Below are 18,409 nucleotides of genomic sequence, written 5' to 3' on the forward strand. Positions count from 1 at the left end.
GGGATTACAGGCGTAAGCCACCGCACCCGGCTGCAAAAGGCATACTTTATAAAGGTCCAAAGATAATGGAAATAGAAGACATTAATGTAACATGTTCTTGGGAACTAATTGGATACACCAAGTATTATCTTTGACTAGTTTCTGGACCTCTGCTTCATTCTGCAACCTGCAGCCAACTACCATGGTGTCCATCTATTACTAGGAGCCTTAAATAGCTCCTTAATTCACATTTACTCTCTTCAATCGATGTGTCAGACTGTGGGGCCCACTTAATTCCCATTCCAAATTCTTGGGAAAGGAATTTAATTGGGTTGAGCTTAGGTAAGGGGCTTACTGAAAGAGCAATCAACTGGGGCCCAGGGACAGGGTGCACTGTGTGAATGAGGCTTCTTTTTCTGCAGATTTGTCAAGTAGAGGCGGACTGGATTAGCTACATAATTTGCAGGGCCCTGGGCAAAATGAAAATGCTGGGCTCCCTAGTTCAAAAGTTTCATTATTGTTTCCAAAAGTTTGCAATTGCAGACAATACTGCGATTAATAACCTTGTGTATGGGTATTTTTCCATTGTCGGAGACCTAACCCGAGTACTATTTTCTGCAGCGAGCCTTTGACGTTCTTTCCTTTTTCTGATGAGCCACAGCATTTATAGTAGGAATTTGTTCATATAAAATTTGCTCTTTCGCTAGATACCAGTAACTGGACTTATCTAATTGCTTTGGGTGTCTCGTTGGAGTTCTGCATGATTGAGCTCCGGGAAACTCAGTCCATCCCTCATTCCAATTCTTTTTCACAGCGTCCCGGTTAACACTGTTTGGTAAAGGGTAAAACTTTAGATAATAAGGTTTTTATTATCCTAACACAAACAGGCCTAACATATGTTGTCGTACCTTTCTGTAGGATCAGTGGCATATCTTTACAAATGAGAAATAATTTTCACGAGACTGAAACACCCTGCAACGGCGCCTGCATACAGGGTGAGTACGCGCCTTGGTGAGGTCAGCGGCGCTACACACCCGAGCACTAGGGGACGACCTTCCCTGCTTTCTTGTATTAGCAGGACTTTTCCGGAACCTTTCCCATGGAGTCTGAGGTAGCCCGCCCGGACAACGCCGCTGAACACACAACAGGACAAGAACTAGTAGGTTAACTGTATGCCTGGAATTTCTACCTCACCTACATGTTCCCGGAGCAAATAGCCTTAAACTGTCGCGCTATTTAAAGTCCCTAGTGACGATAACATTGTTGTACCTCAGTAAAGATCATAATTAATTGTTTCCGAGGGAGTTTATGCTTGATTTTGGTCAGGCATATATTTGGGCAGCCCACATGAAACGAACAAGGAAGGCGGGGGAAGAAAGCGGAAGCCGCGGGGCCTTCTAAGTCCGAAAGTCTCCGGAGCTTGCGCCAGGCTCTTCGCGGCGTCCACCACTTAGACGCAAGTTGCTGAAGCCGGCCGGGGAGAAGGCGTTGTTGCCGGAGCTGAGACCGGGCGGCCACAGTCCGCAGGGATGAACCTCGAGTTGCTGGGTGAGAAGGGCTATGGCTGCGTTTTAGAGAAGCGTTGGGTACCGGAAAGGAAGGAACCCAGGCGGGAGGGGAGTCAGGCTGCAATCTTAGGGACACTGTTCGGCTATGGATCATTGGGCACACCTGATGTGGAGCAGCAGCGGGGGGAGGAAGCCCACCTTCTGCCCGAGTAGGTTGCATTGCCCCTCCCGAGGCCACTTTCATATCAATTATGGAGCGATGGGGACAGACAGTTTGTGACTTAGCTTTGATTACGAGGATCGCAGGTGTTGAAGTAGCCCAGAGCAGCCAGGACCAGAGTTGTTGGAGATGGAATTTGAAGAAGTGAGGCTTGGGATGAAACTTTAAAGACTTGTCAGGGAATTGGGTGCATGGACAGGTTAATCTTTTTGTAGAAAAGGGATGTCTAAGGAGGGGACTTGGAGATCTTCTGTTAGAAGCTTCTCATTGAACAGATGAATAAAGGCTCAGAGGGTAATGGCTAGGCACTAAGCAAGTAAATGGCATAGTTGGCACTGGAATCCAATTATCCTAACTTTCTATTTAAGGTTCTTTACCAGGGACGGTGTGTAAAACACTGAGGTGTGAAATACGGAGGAAGTTGTCTTTTGTCACCCCCACTTTGAGTCATTGCCTCCTTACCTCCTATCCAGATTATTTAAAAACTGTAGGTCCTTTCTCCTGGACTTCCATTAGGTGACATTTAGCATGATATTCTAGGGGTAGTTGAGGTTTTCAAGGACTGCTGCACTACTTGCTGTTCCTAATGGTTAGATTTCTGTTTAAAAAAAAATCAGAAGATGTGTTAATTGTCAAAAGGGCTACAAAGATACATAAAAAATGGTCTTTGCCCTTAAAGAGCTTTTCATTAAGCAGGCAGTTTAAGGTTTAAGGTGATTATGTAAAATAGCTGTAGGATATTGCAGAATGTAGCCAGGCCTGAAAGAGTCATTACCAGTTGCTAAGAATGTTTGGAACAGAGAGTGGATGCCTTTGGGGCAAAGGAAGAAGTCAGCCAGGAAAAACAAACCCCCAAAACCTGTGGAGGAGTTGGAGTTTTAAGTGGACTTTTTTTTTTTTTAAGACAGTCTCGCGCTGTTGCCCAGGCTGGAGTGCAGTGGCACAGTCTTGGCTCGCTGCAACCTCTGTCTTCTGGGTTCCAGTGATTCTCGTGCCTCAGCCTCCTGAGTAGCTGGTACTACAGGTGCGGACTGCCATGCCTGGCTAATTTTTGTATGTTTAGCAGAGATGGGGTCTCACTGTGTTGGCTAGGCTGGTCTCAAACTTTTGGCCCCAAGCAATCCACTCACCTCAGCCTCCCAAAGTGTCCGGCCTTAAGTGGATTTTTAAGGTTGGTAAAATATCAACAGGCTCAAGTTTGAAAATATGGGAGGGATGTTCAGTAGGCATAAGTGAGAGAAGACCTAAAGAATTTTCCTGCTTGGCCAGGTTGTGGATAAAGAGAATGCCAGGGAATGGGATCGGTGCCATCTATTTTGTGTTGGTTCTCGAATGCCTAGCTGAAAAGTTTGGGCTTTTTAGGGAAGGTAGGGTAGATCCATTGAAGGGTTTTGACTTAGTAACTCAATCAGAGCTATGAGTCTGTAAGGTTTGTCTGACAGCGATGTGGAGTTGAGTTTTGGAGGAGTGTAAAACCAGTTTGGAGGGGTAGATTATATGAGTGATAAGGAAGGCCTGAGCTAGGAAATAGAAAAGACATTGAGGAGGTAGGGATGACAAATTTGAGAATAGATTGCATATAGTGCTGATGAGTAAGAGAGTGACGTGAAAAATGATGAGAGCAAATAATGATGCTATTGATAAAGTGTAAGGACATTGGAAAAAGACAGCTTTGGAGATGTTGAATGTGGTCTAGGGGTCAGGAGACAGGTTTGGATTTATGGGAGAGATTTGTATTCTTACAGATGGGCTCACTGAAACCTTGTGAGTAGAGGACATGATCTAGGGAAAAAGTGGGAGGGGGAGAAAAGAAAATTGCCAAGCACACAATCTGTAGTTAGAGGTTAAGAGGAGGAATAAGTGGAGATAATAAGTTAGCTAACAGTTATAAAGTACTTTCTCTGAGCTAGGCAGATTTTCAAGTGCCTTCCATGTATTAATCTATGTAGAGGAAGAAGAGAGTACAGATTGGTGTGGTGTCTTCATAGAAGCCAATCAGAGCAGTTGAGTCTGAGGGCTGAGAATGGGTTGCTCTGTTTAGTCCTTTGGCAGCTTGGGACCCCTCAGCAGCTGGAACAGAAGCCAGATTACAATGATTTTAGAATGGTGTGGGAGACAAGGGCAAAAGGTTGACCCTTATTTTTAAAAACTTAAGGATGGAAGAAAGGTGATAACGCTAGTACTTTGAAAGAGTAGCAGGATCTTGGAAAAGGCTTTTCTTGAATGATACAGAAGATTCATTATGATAAAACTTAGGAAGGAATATTTATTTTTATTTATCTTTTGAGACGGAGCCTTGCTCTATTGCCCAGGCTGGAGTGCAGTGGCACAATCTCAGCTGACAGCAACTTGTGCTTCCCAGGTTCAACCGATTCTCCTACTTCAGCCCTCCCGAGTAGCTGGGATTACAGGCACCCAACACCACACCTGGCTATATTTTTTGTATTTTTAGTAGAGACTGGGTTTCACCATGTTGGCCAAGCTGGTCACAAACTCCTGACCTCAAGTGATCTGCCCACCTTGGCCTCTGAAAGTGCTGGGATTACAGGTGTGAGCCACTGTGCCCAGCCAGGAAGGAATATTTAGCACTGGAAGATTAGACAAATTAAAGAAGCCTGGGTCCGAAAGATAACAATCTCTGAAAATGACTTTGCATTTTAAAGTGAGAAAGTTAATGATTACAGATAAAAGGAAAGGAACAGAAGTAATGTGATTGTGGAAGGATACTGAAGGACATCTGGCCAGATGAAGGAAATGAATGACAATGTATTTTTAATGTGGTTACTAAAGTGGCTCATAGGTAGACACTAGTTTTACTTCTGCAATCACTTTTTGAGCCCCTACTGTGTATTCACCAGTGTGCACTGGAGATATAATTAAATAAGATCATTTGTCAAACTTATTTTTACCACAAATCACAGTAAGAAATATACTATCACAGTTCACTATATAACATACACGTGTAACTAAGTTTCTCAGAATTATATTTAATCCTTGTTATGTTCAGTGTCCTCTGATACTTTCTTTTCTTTTTTTTCTTTTTTTTTCCTTTAGACGGAGTCTTGCTTCTGTCGCCCAGGCTGGAGTGCAATGGCACGATCTTGGCGATCTTGGCTCACTGCAACCTCCGCCTCCTGGGTTTAAGCGATTCTCCTGCCTCAGCCTCCCGAGTAGCTGGGATTACAGGCGTGTGCCAACTAATTTTTTTTGTATTTTTAGTAGAGACAGGGTTTCACCATGTTGGCTCAGCTGGTCTCAAACTCCTGACCTCGTGATCTGCCCACCTTGGCCTCCCAAAGTGCTGGGATTACAGGCGTGAGCCACTGCACCTGGCGGATATTTTCTAATCTATTGAAACGTTTGTTCCAACTCACTAAATTAATGTATCCATTTATGGTGGATTGTGTCCTACTGTTTGAAAAACATTGAAATAAGATACCACTTTTGACCTGGTAAATATAGCTAAGAGGAGAGACAAACAAGTAACTGTGTATAATATGGAACCACAATAAATGAATGAGCTATGGGAATCCAGCTAAAAGCACTTACGAGCAGTTGAGGTGGGGTGTGGTGGCTCACACCTGTAATCCCAGCACTTTGGGAGGCCAGAGTGGGTGGATCACCTGAGGTCAGGAGTTCAAGACCAGCCTGGTCAACATGGTGAAACCCCATCTCTACTAAAAATACAAAAATTAGCCAGGCATGGCAGTGTGTGCCTGTAATCCCAGCTACTCGGGAGGCTGAGGCAGGAGAATCACTTGAACCTGTGAGGCAGAGGTTGGAGGGAGCCGACATCATTGCACTCCAGCTTGGGAGACAAGAGCGAACTCTGTCTCAAAACAAATAAATATATATATGGGTATATATATATGTACACATACAGAAAAAAGTCTCCCCATCCCAAATTTTAAGTGGGGTTTATCCTTTTATACCTTTTTCCTTGCTCATATAAACACATTTACACATACATTTGTTTATTTTTATTTTTATTTTTATTCTTTTTTTGAGACAGAGTTTCCCTGTTGTTGCCCAGGGTGGAGTGCAATGGTGTGATCTCGGCTCACTGCAACCTCTGCCTCCCAGGTTCAAGAGATTCCCCTGCCTCAGCCTCCAGAGTAGCTGGGATTACAGGCATGCGCCACCACGCCTGGCTAATTTTGTATTTTTAGTAAAGACTGGGTTTCTCCATGTTGGTCAGACTGGTTTTGAACTCCCGACCTCAGGTGACCCACCCGCCTCGGCCTCCCAAAGTGCTGGGATTACAGGCATGAGCCACCACACAGGCTCTTTACACATAAATTTGTAAGGACTAGGCCGGGTGTGGTGGCTCATGCCTGTAATCTCAGCACTTAGGGAAGCTGAGGCAGGTGGATCCCTTGAGGTCAGAAGTTTGAGACCAGCCTGGCCAACATGGTAAAACCCTGTCTCTACTAAAAATACAAAATTAGCCGGGCATGGTGCCACATGCCTGTAATCCCAGCTGCTGCTTAGGAGGCTGGGACAGGAGAAGCGCTTGAACTTGGGAAGCAGATGTTGCGGTGAGCCAAGATTGCACCACTGCACTCCAGCCTGGGAGACAGAGCGAGACTCCGTCTCAAACAAACAAAAAAAAAACCAGGCCGGTCAAAAAACAAAAAACCAAAAAAAGCTAAAACAAAGAAATAAAGAGAATTTCATGTTTAATCAACTACTATTTGCTGTTGCAACCTAAATGCTGTTATTAGTCAGGAAGGGGTGTGATTGCTGCTTTTAATAAAGGTTTCAAGGTTTCAAAGAGTAATTGTGATAATTTGACTGATATGAATTGACTCTTGCCTTTCCTTGCTCTTTTTTGTTTTTTTTTTTTTTTTTGAGACAGAGTCTTGTTCTGTTGCCCAGGTTGGAGTGCAGTGGCACGATCTCAGCTCACTGCAACCTCCGCCTCCCAGGTTCAAGTGATTCTCCTGCCTCAGCCTCCTGAGTAGCTGGGATTACAGGTGCACATCACCACACCTGGCTAATTTTTGTATTTTTAGTAGAGAAGGGGTTTCACCATGTTGGCTAGGCTGGTCTCGAACTCCCTTGTGATCTGCCGCAACTTGGCCTCCCAAAGTTCTGAGATTACAGGCGTGAGCCACTGAGCCCGGCTCCTTGCCTTAGTAAATTTAGAAATAAGTTGTGAAATGCCCAAAAGGTGTGATGGAGAAAGACTGTTGCTAACTTGGATATGTCAACAGTTCTCAAACTTTTTAGTATCAGGATCCTATTATACTTTTAAGAAGTATACAAAGAGTTTTTGTTTATGTAGGTGATATCTACCTACCAGCATTTACCAATTTAGAAGTTAAAACTGAGATAATATTTTTAAAGCATATTATGTAGAAATAACCGTAATAAATCCATTACATGTTTATGTGAGTAGTTATTTTGTTTTCAAAAACAAAGTATTTAGTGAGGAAAATGCCACTGTTGTGACATTTTTACAAATCTCTTCAATGTTTGCCTGAATAGAAGTTGGGGGACTTCTCATATCTGCTTCTGCCTTCACTCTGTTTCAATATCCCAGGTCATATAGTCTCAGGAAAACTCATCTGTATACTTCCGAGATAATGAGAGTAAACAAGTCATCTTAGCAGGATCTTGAAAATCCGTGTGGCCTCATGGAATGCCTGAAAGGGCATCATATCCCCCTTTCGTTTTGTCAGCCACTGCTATACACTGTTCGTGAGTTGTATGATCCTTGCTATGTGGTACATGTGCCATCAACTCTTTCTTTGCTTTGTTGCAGAGTCCTTTGGGCAGAACTATCCAGAGGTAAGAGTATAGTATTGTGGTGATTTTAGGAACACAGTAACTTCTGGGTGTTTATGTTAGAACAGAAAATACTTTTTGATCCTTGTGTTTTGACAGAGAAGCATTAAGTGTGATAATACATCTTTTGCTATAATAAGGAACTAGTGTATAATTTTGATCAGGGAGGAAATAGGCAATGTGGGCTGGAAATCTTACCATGGTGTCGTAATCTTACAGTTCATTTTCCTTTAAATAAAAGAAAAACTTTCATTGAAGGATTTTTCACGAACACCACCATCATAGGTTTGTGCTTTTCTCGTTTTGATCAATGTTTTTACATAGTAAAGCAAAATGTATGCTATAGATGTGCTTTACTTTTTTAAGTGTAAAACTATTTTGTAACACTTGAATGTTTGAGGATAGACATTGTGGTTATTTTAAATAGCTTGGTATTGATATGAAATAATTTGACTTCTCTAATGTTATGCATTGTAGGCTATTCCAGGGTTTGTTTTTTTTTAATTATTTAAAAAAATTCTTTTAAATTCTTTTTCTTTAAATTCTTTTTGTTTTAAATTCTTGGAATAAATTCCCAGAATTACAATGACTGCATCAATAGATATGACTTTTTAAATACTTCTATTATATTTTGCCCATTTGCCTTCCAGAAAGTTTATACAAAGTTATAGTAGTGATGTAAGGGCTTGATCACATCTGTTTCCAGAATCCATGGTTAGCTTTGATAAATGTTTCTTCATTTTGGCTATTTTAATAGATATAAGAAGACACAGAGAGATTATTTTGGTATACACTGTAATTTATGTTCAATAGAAGTATCACAAGTGATAACCTTTAGGAAATAATTTGGATACCTGGCTATTGTTGTCTCTATTCTTGTATTTGTTTCAATTTTTAGGAAGCTGATGGAACTTTGGATTGTATCAGCATGGCTTTGACTTGCACCTTTAACAGGTGGGGCACACTGCTTGCAGTTGGCTGTAATGATGGCCGAATTGTCATCTGGGATTTCTTGACAAGAGGCATTGCTAAAATAATTAGTGCACACATCCATCCAGTGTGTTCTTTATGGTAAGACATTTTTAAATTAATATTTAAATATGAGTTAGAATGAATGATGACTATATATTTGCAAATCTCTTTGTAGATATTTTAATACTTAGATTTTTAAATATTCAGCCATTAGTAATACGGTTTATCGTGGTTTATGTAGATCCTGAGTCCATGCTGTCCTTGAAGCACCTTTCTTGGGAGAAATTCATTGTATTATGGATCTGTATCAGGCGCTGAGAATATCTCAATACTGAAATGAAATATTTTCAGATTGTAATTGTAGTATAATGGCGATATTGACTTTTCATTTAGAATAAAAAGTCTCGGTTAGGACAGAAGCTTGGAAGTCATCGAGTCCAGTTTTGTCCAGGTTACTGAATTCCAGTAATTTTAGTGATCACAAGTATGACTATTCCTTCAATGAAATATAGTTATTAAGGCTTTATAGCAAATGTAAAAACAGTTGAAATCTGCTGTAACATAAATTCCCATTGATTTCACTCTTACTCTCTGAAACTATTTGCTTCAGAAAATTTTATTTTGGGGCAGCATTTTTTTTAAATGAACTTGGGGCCAACAAAAGGACCTAATCAGATCAAGGTTAAGTCTATCTCCTTTTGTCTAAATGGTATTATAAAGCACTGGATTGGGAGGAGGCCTGAATCACAGTAAAGTTTGGCCAGTAAAGTACTGGTGGCCTGGGCCAAAACTTTTCTTTCATATCCAATAATCCAGGAAGCACTGGCCTGGATCATCTCTTAGGTCCCTTCCACCGCCTTTCTGTTTCTTTTTTGTTGTGTTCTTGCAATAAAGATTCAAATAGGGCCGGGCACGGTGGTTCACGCCTGTAATCCCAGCACTTTGGGAGGCTGAGGCGGGTAGATCACTTGAGGTCAGGAGTTTGAGACTGGCCTGGCCAACGTGGTGAAACCCTGTCTCTACTAAAAATACAAAAATTAGCCAGGCATGGTGGCAGGTGCCTGTAATCCCAGCTACTTGGGAGGCTGAGGCAAGAGAATCGCTTGAACCTAGGAGGCAGAGGTTGCAGTGAGCTGAGATCATGCCACTGCACTCTAGCCTGGGCGACAGAGCGAGACTCTGTTTCAAAAAAACAAACAAAACACATATTTTTAACAGCTTTAAGAGGGGTGTGTGTGTGTGTCTGTTTCACATAATATAAAATTTAGAGTGTACAATTCGCAGGTTTTTATATATTCAGAGTTGTGCACCCGTCATCACAATATAATTTTAGAACTCCTGGCGAGATGCATTGGCTCATGCCTATAATCCCAGTGCTTTGGGAGGCTGAGATGAGAGGATTCCTTGAGCCCAGGAGACCACCATAGTGAGGCCTCATCTCTACAAAAAGTAAAAAAATTAGCTGGGTGTATGGTGCACATCTATAGTCCTGGCTACTTAGGAGGCTGAAGTGGGAGAATCACTTGAGCCCAGGAGTTCTAGGCTGTAATGAGCCATGATTGTGCCACTGTACAGCAGTGCCTGGGTGACAGTAAACCTCGTCTCTTAAAAAAAAAAAAAAAAAAAAAAAAAGAACTCTTACCTGTTAAAAATATGTTTTTATTATATAGTAATATATGCTTATTCTAGAAAATCATGGAAAATAAAACAAAATAGAAATAACTAGTATTTTCTGTAGTCCTCCTAACCAGATACTACTACTTTGTATGTATAGATTTTTGTTGTTGTTGTTGTTGTTGAGACAGGGTCTTGCTCTGTAGCCCAGGCTGGAGTGCAGTGGCTAGTCACAGGCATGATCACAGTTCACTGCAACCTTGAAATCCCAGGCTCAAGTGATCCTCCCGCATAGCTAGGTCTACAGACGTGCACCACCATGCCTGGCTAATTTTAAAAAGTTTTTTATAGAGACAAGGTCTTGCTGTGTTGCTCAGGCTTGTCTTGAACTCCTGGCTTCAATTGATCCTCCCGCCTCAGCCTCCCAAAGTGCTGGGATTACAGGTGTGAGCCACCATGTCTGCTCAGTTTCTAGATATGATTTTTTTAAGCATAGTTCATAATTGTGCTATATTCTATATTTTGCTTTTCCCTCCTAATACTGTCTCAACATTTTTCTGCTTGAGTAGCCTTTAACAACTTTTTTTTTTTCTTTGAGACGGAGTCTCACTCTGTGGCCTAGGCTGGAGTGCAGTGGTGTGATCTCAGCTCACTGCAAGCTCCGTCTCCCGGGTTCACGCCATTCTCCTGCCTCAGCCTCCTTAGTAGCTGGGACTACAGGGGCCTGCCGCCACGCCCGGCTAATTTTTTTGTATTTTTAGTAGAGACGGGGTTTCACCATGTTAGCCAGGATGGTCTCGATCTCCTGACCTTGTGATCCGCCCGCCTCGGCCTCCCAAAGTGCTGGGATTACAGGCTTGAGCCACCGCGCCCGGCCAACAACTTTTTAAATGACTATATATTGTCTGATAAACCATAATTTACTTAACCATTTTCTGTTTTTTTTCCTCGATTACATAGTGTTTAGTGAATGTCTTTGTGCCATAATTTTTATTATATATTCATTCATTCATTCATTCATGCATTCAGCAGGTGTTGACCATGAGTTATGTACCAGGTGCTATGTTAGGCTCTGGGGACACAAAAACAAATGAGAAATTCTAGATGATTAGTGGGAGGTGGATTTGCATACAGGTACATATACTAAAGCTTTATATGTCCTATACAAAAACTATATTTAAGATTTAGTGGAGATGGCTCTCTCCGGTCCGTGCCTCCAAGATGACAAAGAAAAGAAGGAACAGCGGTCGTGCCAAAAAGGGCCGCGGCCACGTGCAGCCTATTCGCTGCACTAACTGTGCCCGATGCGTGCCCAAGGACAAGGCCATTAAGAAATTCATCATTCGAAACATAGTGGAGGCCGCAGCAGTCAGGGACATTTCTGAAGCGAGCGTCTTCGATGCCTATGTGCTTCTCAAGCTGTATGTGAAGCTACATTACTATGTGAGTTGTGCAATTCACAGCAAAGTAGTCAGGAATCGATCTCGTGAAGCCCGCAAGGACCGAACACCCCCACCCCGATTTAGACCTGTGGGTGCTGCCCCACGTCCCCCACCAAAGCCCATGTAAGGAGCTGAGTTCTTAAAGACTGAAGACAGACTATTCTCTGGAGAAAAATAAAGTGGAAATTGTACTTAAAAAAAAAAAGATTTAGTGGAGATGAAAGCACAAAGAAGGAAGTTATCAATTGTAGTGGAGGGGAATAATGGTCAGAAAAGCCGTCATAGATGAGATAATTTATGACTTTATTTTATTTTATTTTATTTGAGACAGAGTCTTGCTCTGTTGCCCAGGCTGGAATGCAGTGTTGCGATCTCGGCTCACTGCAGCCTCCACCTCCTGGGTTCAGTCAATTCTCCTGCCTCAGCCTCCTGAGTAGCTGGAATTATAGGTGCACACCACCATCCGCGGCTGATTTTTGTATTTTTAGTAGAGACAGGGTTTTGCCATGTTGGCCAGGCTGGTCTTGAACTACTGACCTCAGGTGATCTGCTCGCCTCGGCCTCCCAAAGTCCTAGGATTGCAGGTGTGAGCCGCCACGCCCAGCCAGATAATTTATAACTTTAAATTTGTAAGATAAGTAGATGTTTGCCAGATATATTCCAAGCAGAGGGCACTGCACAGGCCAAGGCATACCAGCTTGAAACAAGTAGGTACAATGGAGAACAGGATAGCTGGATTGTGGTATGGGACATACGATATGACAAGAACCAAGGTAAACCAAGGTCCTCATGGAGAACCTCATCTGCCATACTCATGAATTTGATTCGTAGCTTGTATGTACTGTGAAGTCATTAAAAGATTTTGGCAGGAAGGTCACATGATGAGCTTTTATTTTAGAAAGATCTTCAAAGCAACAAGTAGAAAAGAGATTGAAGGGGCAACAGTGAGTGAACATAGGAGAACTGCTGTGGTCTAGGCTGGAGATGATTAGTGTTGCAGTAAGAAAGGAGCCAAGTTAGGCAGATGTGAGAAATGGTAGAAATAAGAGGACTTAGTCATTAATTCGATTGGGGTGTGAGTGAAATGGAGAAGTTAAGATGATTCTTAGGTTTCTGGCTTGGTTGAAGATACTCATTAATGGAAGATTTGAGGGGGAAGTGGTGAGTTTGAGATTATGGTTGCATGTCTCCTATTATTTTCATGTTAGTTTATTGCAGATATTTGTGTTAGAGTATCTTCCCTGTAAGATGGTAAGTGCTGTTTGAATATGAACCTTGTGTGCCATTTCACTGCTACGTTCTCAGCTTCTAGCGTTGTACCTGATAGACAGTAGCCATTCAGATACTTGTCGGATGAATGGGAGATGTCCCAACAAGCATCTGAGATGCCCAAAGGGCATTTGGTCTATGAGTTCTTATTACAGTAGACTTCCAGAAGTGTGTTGTTAGCCAGTCAAAGGATATAAAGTGACTTCCAGAAGTGTGTTGTTAGCCAGTCAAAGGATATAAAGTGACTTCCAGAAGTGTGTTATTAGTCAAAGGGTATAAAGTAAGAGATTTTTCAACCCCTCGCTCCAACATTTTTAACATTTTAAAATCACAAAACCTATACTTGATTATTTAAAAGTTTTTTTTTTTTATTTTTTCGAGACAGAGTCTTGCTCTGTCACCCAGGCTGGAGTGCAGTGGCACGATCTCGGCTCACGGCAACCTCCGCCTGCCAGATTCAAGTGATTCTCCTGCCTCAGCCTCCTGAGTAGCTGGGATTACAGAAGCAGGCCACCACACCTGGCTAAGTTTTGTATTTTTAATAGAGGTGTGGGGTTTCACCATGTTGGCCAGGCCAGTCTTGACCTCCTGACCTCAGGTGATCTGCCCGCCTTGGCCTCCCAAAGTGCCAAGATTACAGTCGTGAGCCACCGCGCCTGGCCGTTTAAAAATATTTTTAAAAATTAAAAGAATATATAAATATGCAAAGTAAAAAATGAAAGCCCTTTGTCTACTTCTTAGGGTAACCACTGTTAAAGAGTATGGAATATATCCTATCTGTAAGATATCTATATCTTTATATGTGGGAAATAATACATATGTCCACATAATATGTTTTTAAACAAAAATAAATATATTTTGTTCCGTAGCTTGCTTTTCCACTTAGCATATAGTGGATATTTCTCTGTGTCTCGTTATTTTAAATAGTTGTGTCTATAGAGTATTGCACAGTATACATGCATCATAGATTTAACTGTTCCTTATTTGAGCATATTAGGGAACAAATTTTACCAAGAGAAGTTTTGGGTAGGCATGATAGCTGACTTCAACTATTAGTAAAGTTGATGTATGTAAGAGAGAAAAAATGGCCCAGGATGTAGAAGCAGAACTGGTAGGTACTGGCTGGGTGCGGTGGCTCATGCCTGTAATCCCAGCACTTTCGGAGGCCGAGGCTCACCGATCACTTGAGGTCAGGAGTTCGAGACCAGCCTGGACAACATGGTGAAACTCTGTCTCTACTAAAAATACAAAATTTAGCCGGGTGTGGTGACATGCGCCTGTAATCCCAGCTACTTGGGAGGCTGAGGCGGGAGAATCGCTTGAACCCAGCATATGGAGGTTGCAGTGAGCCGAGATCTGCCTGGGCGACAGAGCGAGACCCTGTCTCGGAAAAAAAAACCCAAAAAACAAAACAGAACTAATAGGTAGTGAACAGAAGTTAGCTATAGGGAAACAAGTTAACTCCAAGTAGAGAGGAGCTCCCAAGCAGAGGTGCTGTGGATGGGATTGACTGCCCAGGAGAGAGCTATCTGAGAGCTGTTCCTGCCTGAGCTTGCCGCCCCCCTTGTTAGGATGCTGCAGAAGAAATTCAAGCACTGGATGGGGGCCATAGGTAGACTTTAGCACATTGGAATCAGTAAAGACCCATCTGTCTTTGGGAAAGAACCTGTGAGAAAGCATGATAATTCCTAATTCTTGAGCTTATGGAATTTGGAATTGAAGAATAAATTTTTTTTTAGTTTTTACTTTTGTTTATAATTTAATTTTTAGTTAGAATTCCCTCCATTATGACAGAAATACAAGCTTGCTGTGAAAGAAAACAAAAATTATAGTGCAGTAGCAGTAGGTTTTTTTTTTTTTTTTTTACCCCACCCACCCCCTAGTACAGAAGAGTTTAGAGGGAAAACGGAATCATAGTTAACATTTTGTTCTATAGTCAAATTGTGCTAAAAGGCTTACAAGAATAGCAACGAAACCTGTTCCTTTTTTCTCCTCACTCTCAGTCTTGTGCCATTCCCAGTAGACTTCTATTTTTGGGGGCTATTTCTTCTGCTGCTTAGCTTCATATTTCTGGTATAATATGTATTGCTTTTTTTTGGTTTGTTAATTTCAGAAATTGGGTTTCCTGTTATAGTGTATTTGAATTTTAACTTACCCTTTACCCTCCCATCATCCACCCTTTTACCCTCCCATCATCATCATCATCCATCCAGCTATTGACTTTTTTTATTGTGCACCTTTGCATTTTAACACCTTTAGGCCTCTTTAGAGTTGACATTCTCTAGAAGGACTCACTGACTGCCTGACTATAGGTATTCTAGAGTGGGTAGAAGAGAGACACCAGAGTCCTTTTGTGTGCAGGCTTTAACTTAATCCCCTCTATATTTACAACCTTAGCTTACCCCTGCCTTCCTCTGTTCCTGGAGTCCTGAGTCTGGCAGTATATTTATTTTGTCTCTGATATAAATAATTTTTTGAGCACTTATTATGTACAAGGCATTGAGTACTTATTATGTGCCAAGCTAAGAATTCTGTATGTATTAAATTCTCTCAACAGCCTTCTGCAGGTAGATACCGTTTTTATTCCTATGTTATAGATGAGGAAATTGAAGCCCATAAAGCTTAAGTAACTTGCTAAGATCACACAGCTAGGAGGTAGTAATGTCTAGGCTTGAGTAGAAGTCTGACTTTTGAGCCATGTTCTTAACCATGGAGATTATCCTGCTGAGTTTCTCCATAGCATCTCCTCTTGATTTCAAAACCTGGGTAAAGTATCGGTTTTGGGTTACTTTTTTACTTGTTCCATTTGTTTTTTGTTTTTGTTTCCTGCCTTCCTGTGGGCTACTTGGACAAGTTTTTAGAATTCATTTTGCTTTATCTGTAGTGTTTTTGAGTGTATACCCTTGTGTAGCTTTAGTGGTTACTAGGTTTTACATCATACATTTATAACTTACCACAATCAACTGGTAATACAACTGGTGATAAGTTGTATTGGTGAACATTTTACCAGTTCAAGTGAAGTGTAGAAACCTTACCTTCCTGTTGTCCCCATGTCCTTTCTTCTATGTAATATAATTGTCTTAAATATTTGCTCTACATACATTGAGACCCACATAAGACAGTGTTAAAATGTGTGTTTCAAACATCAAAACTCAAGAAGAGAAAAAGTAATTTTTTTTTTTTTTTGAGACGGATTCTTGCTCTGTCACCCAGGCTGGAGGGCAATGCTGCGATCTCTGCTCACTGCAACCTCTGCCTCCCAGGTTCAAGTGATTCTCCAGCCTCAGCCTCTCGAGTAGCTGGGACTACAGGCATGCACTACCACACCCAGCTAATTTTTGTATTTTTAGTAGAGACTGGGTTTCACCATGTTGACCAGGATGGTCTCGATCTCTTGACCTCGTGATCCGCCCGCCTTGACCTCCCAAAGTGCTAGGATTACAGGCGTGAGCCACGGCACCCGCCTTTTTTTTTTGAGACAGATTTTCGCTCTTGTTACCCAGGCTGGAATGCAATAGCGTGATATCAGCTCACTGCAACCTCTGCCTCCTGGTTTCAAGCGATTCTTTAGCCTCAGGCTCCCAAGTAGCTGGGATTATAGGCATGTGCTACCACGCCTGGCCAATTTTTGTATTTTTAGTAGAGACGGGTTTTCACCATGTTGGCCAGGCTGGTCTCGAACTGCTAACCTCAGGTGATCCGCCTGCCTTGGCCTCCCAAAGTGCTGGGATTATAGACGTGAGCCACCGCACCTGGCTGAGAAAAAGTAATTTTATCTACCCATATATTTATACTCTTTTCATTGTTCATTCTTCCTTCCTGATGTTCTAAACCCTTCCTTTAATCTTTTCCAAACATTATGTAGCCATTCTTTAGAGTATGTCTGCTAGCAACAAATGTCTCAGTTTACCTGTTTATTCCTGGAATGACAGTTCTTTTCTTTCAGTGCTTGAAAAATGTGCCACTTGCTTCTGGCCTTCATGGTTTCTGATGAGAAATCCCTTTTCATTCATATTGTTGTTCCCCTATAGATAAGGCATCATTTTTCTCTTGCAGCTTTCAAGATTTTTTTGTTGTCTTTAGCTTTCAGAAGTTTGTATTTCTCGGAGTGGATTTCTTTGGGCTCATCCTAGTTGATGTTCTTGAATCTATAGGTTTTATATCTCTTGCCAGATTTAGGAAATTTTCAGCCATTATTTCTTCAATACCTTAACATCCCAGTCTGTATTCTCTCCTTCCAGGATTCTGATGACATGAATATTAGATCTTTTGTTGTAGTTCTACAGGTCTCTGAGGCTCCGTGTGTGTGTGTGTGTGTGTGTGTGTGTGTGTGTGTATATATATATATATACACACACATATATATATACACACAGACACAGACACACACACATATACATACATATATATATATATATATATATATATATATATATGTCTATGGTAATTTTTATTCCATCTTCCAGTCTGCTATTTCATTCCTTTTTTTTTTCCTCCATTGGCTGCTGAATTCATCTATTGAGTTTATTTCTGTTACTACATTTTTCAGTTCTAAAATTCCCATTTGGTTCTTCTCTGTGTCTTCTATTTCTTTGCTAAGATTTTCTGGGCTTTTTCCCCCATCTGTTTCAGGCATGTTCATAATTGTTTGTTGAAGCATTTTTATGATGGCTGCATTATAATCCTTGTCAGATAATTCTAACATTTATGTCATCTCTGTATTAGTGTCTGTTGATTGTCTTTTCTTATTCGAGTTGAAGTTTTCTTTGTTCTTGAGTTGACAAGTGATTTTCAGTTGAAACCTGGGCATTTTGGGTATTATGAGACTGTAGATCTTATTTATTTTTTACTTTTTCTTGAGACAGAGTCACATTCTGTCGCCTAGGCTGGAGCCCAGTGGCGCCATCTTGGCTCACTGCAACCTCCGCCTCCCAGGTTCAAGCGATTCTCCTGCTTCAGCCTCCCGAGTAGCTGCGACTACAGGCACACACCACCATGCCCGGCTAATTTTTTGTATTTTTAGTAGACAACGGGGTTTCACCATGTCGGCCAGGCTGGTCTCAAATTCTGGGCCTCAAGTGGTTCGCCTGCATCGGCCTCCCAAAGTGCTGGGATTACAGGTGTGAGCCATTGCACCCGGCCTATACATCTTATTTAAATCTTCTAGTTTAGCAGGCCTCCTCTGATACTGCACAGGGGAATGGAGTGTGCCATCTTATTATTGCCAGAGGCAGGTGAAAGTCCAGGTTTCTTTTTACTTGGCCTTATTACGGCTGGGTGGGATTGGAAGTTTAGGCTCTCCACTAGGTCTCTGCTGATAACATCTTGTCTGGGAAGGGTAGGAATTCCTTGTTCCGTCTCTCTATGTGTCCTCTGACACCATGGTGGTGCGACCTCATTACTGCTGGTGGTAATGCAAATCTGATTCCCTACTGTTCCTTCTCTGACACCACCCCAGTGAGGTGGGGAGGGTGCCTTGTTATAGCTGGATAAAGGTGAAGTCTAGGCTATCTGCTTGAACCTGGCTAAGAGGGGGATTTGCAGTTCTTTTCTGTGATGTTTGGCTGGCGTAGAATGGTTATTGTCTTAAAGTTTTCTGTCTTGCTGGGCGGTCC

The 18,409-nt window shown here is 41.8% G+C and overlaps 2 protein-coding genes across 3 annotated transcripts in view; both read left to right on the plus strand.

Annotated features, from left to right (window-relative positions):
• The first annotated feature begins 1,359 nt into the window (after positions 1-1,359).
• RBBP5 (RB binding protein 5, histone lysine methyltransferase complex subunit) overlaps positions 1,360-18,409 on the plus strand; it is a 36,601-nt gene continuing 19,551 nt past the window's right edge. For both annotated transcript variants that reach the window (XM_003273164.4, XM_003273165.4), the window contains exons 1-3: positions 1,360-1,527; positions 7,475-7,500; positions 8,396-8,568. In XM_003273164.4, coding sequence (XP_003273212.1) covers positions 1,509-1,527; positions 7,475-7,500; positions 8,396-8,568 — 218 coding nt within the window. In that variant the 5' untranslated portion in view covers positions 1,360-1,508. The remainder of the gene's footprint in view (positions 1,528-7,474; positions 7,501-8,395; positions 8,569-18,409) is intronic.
• On the plus strand, positions 11,250-11,730 carry LOC100598271 (40S ribosomal protein S26-like). The gene has a single exon (XM_012506768.2). It carries the CDS (start codon positions 11,305-11,307, stop codon positions 11,650-11,652), a length of 348 nt encoding a protein of 115 aa, XP_012362222.1. The 5' UTR covers positions 11,250-11,304; the 3' UTR covers positions 11,653-11,730.

The sequence above is a fragment of the Nomascus leucogenys genome, chromosome 5 (assembly GCF_006542625.1).
Source record: "Nomascus leucogenys isolate Asia chromosome 5, Asia_NLE_v1, whole genome shotgun sequence".
Classification (NCBI taxonomy): Eukaryota; Metazoa; Chordata; class Mammalia; order Primates; family Hylobatidae; genus Nomascus; species Nomascus leucogenys.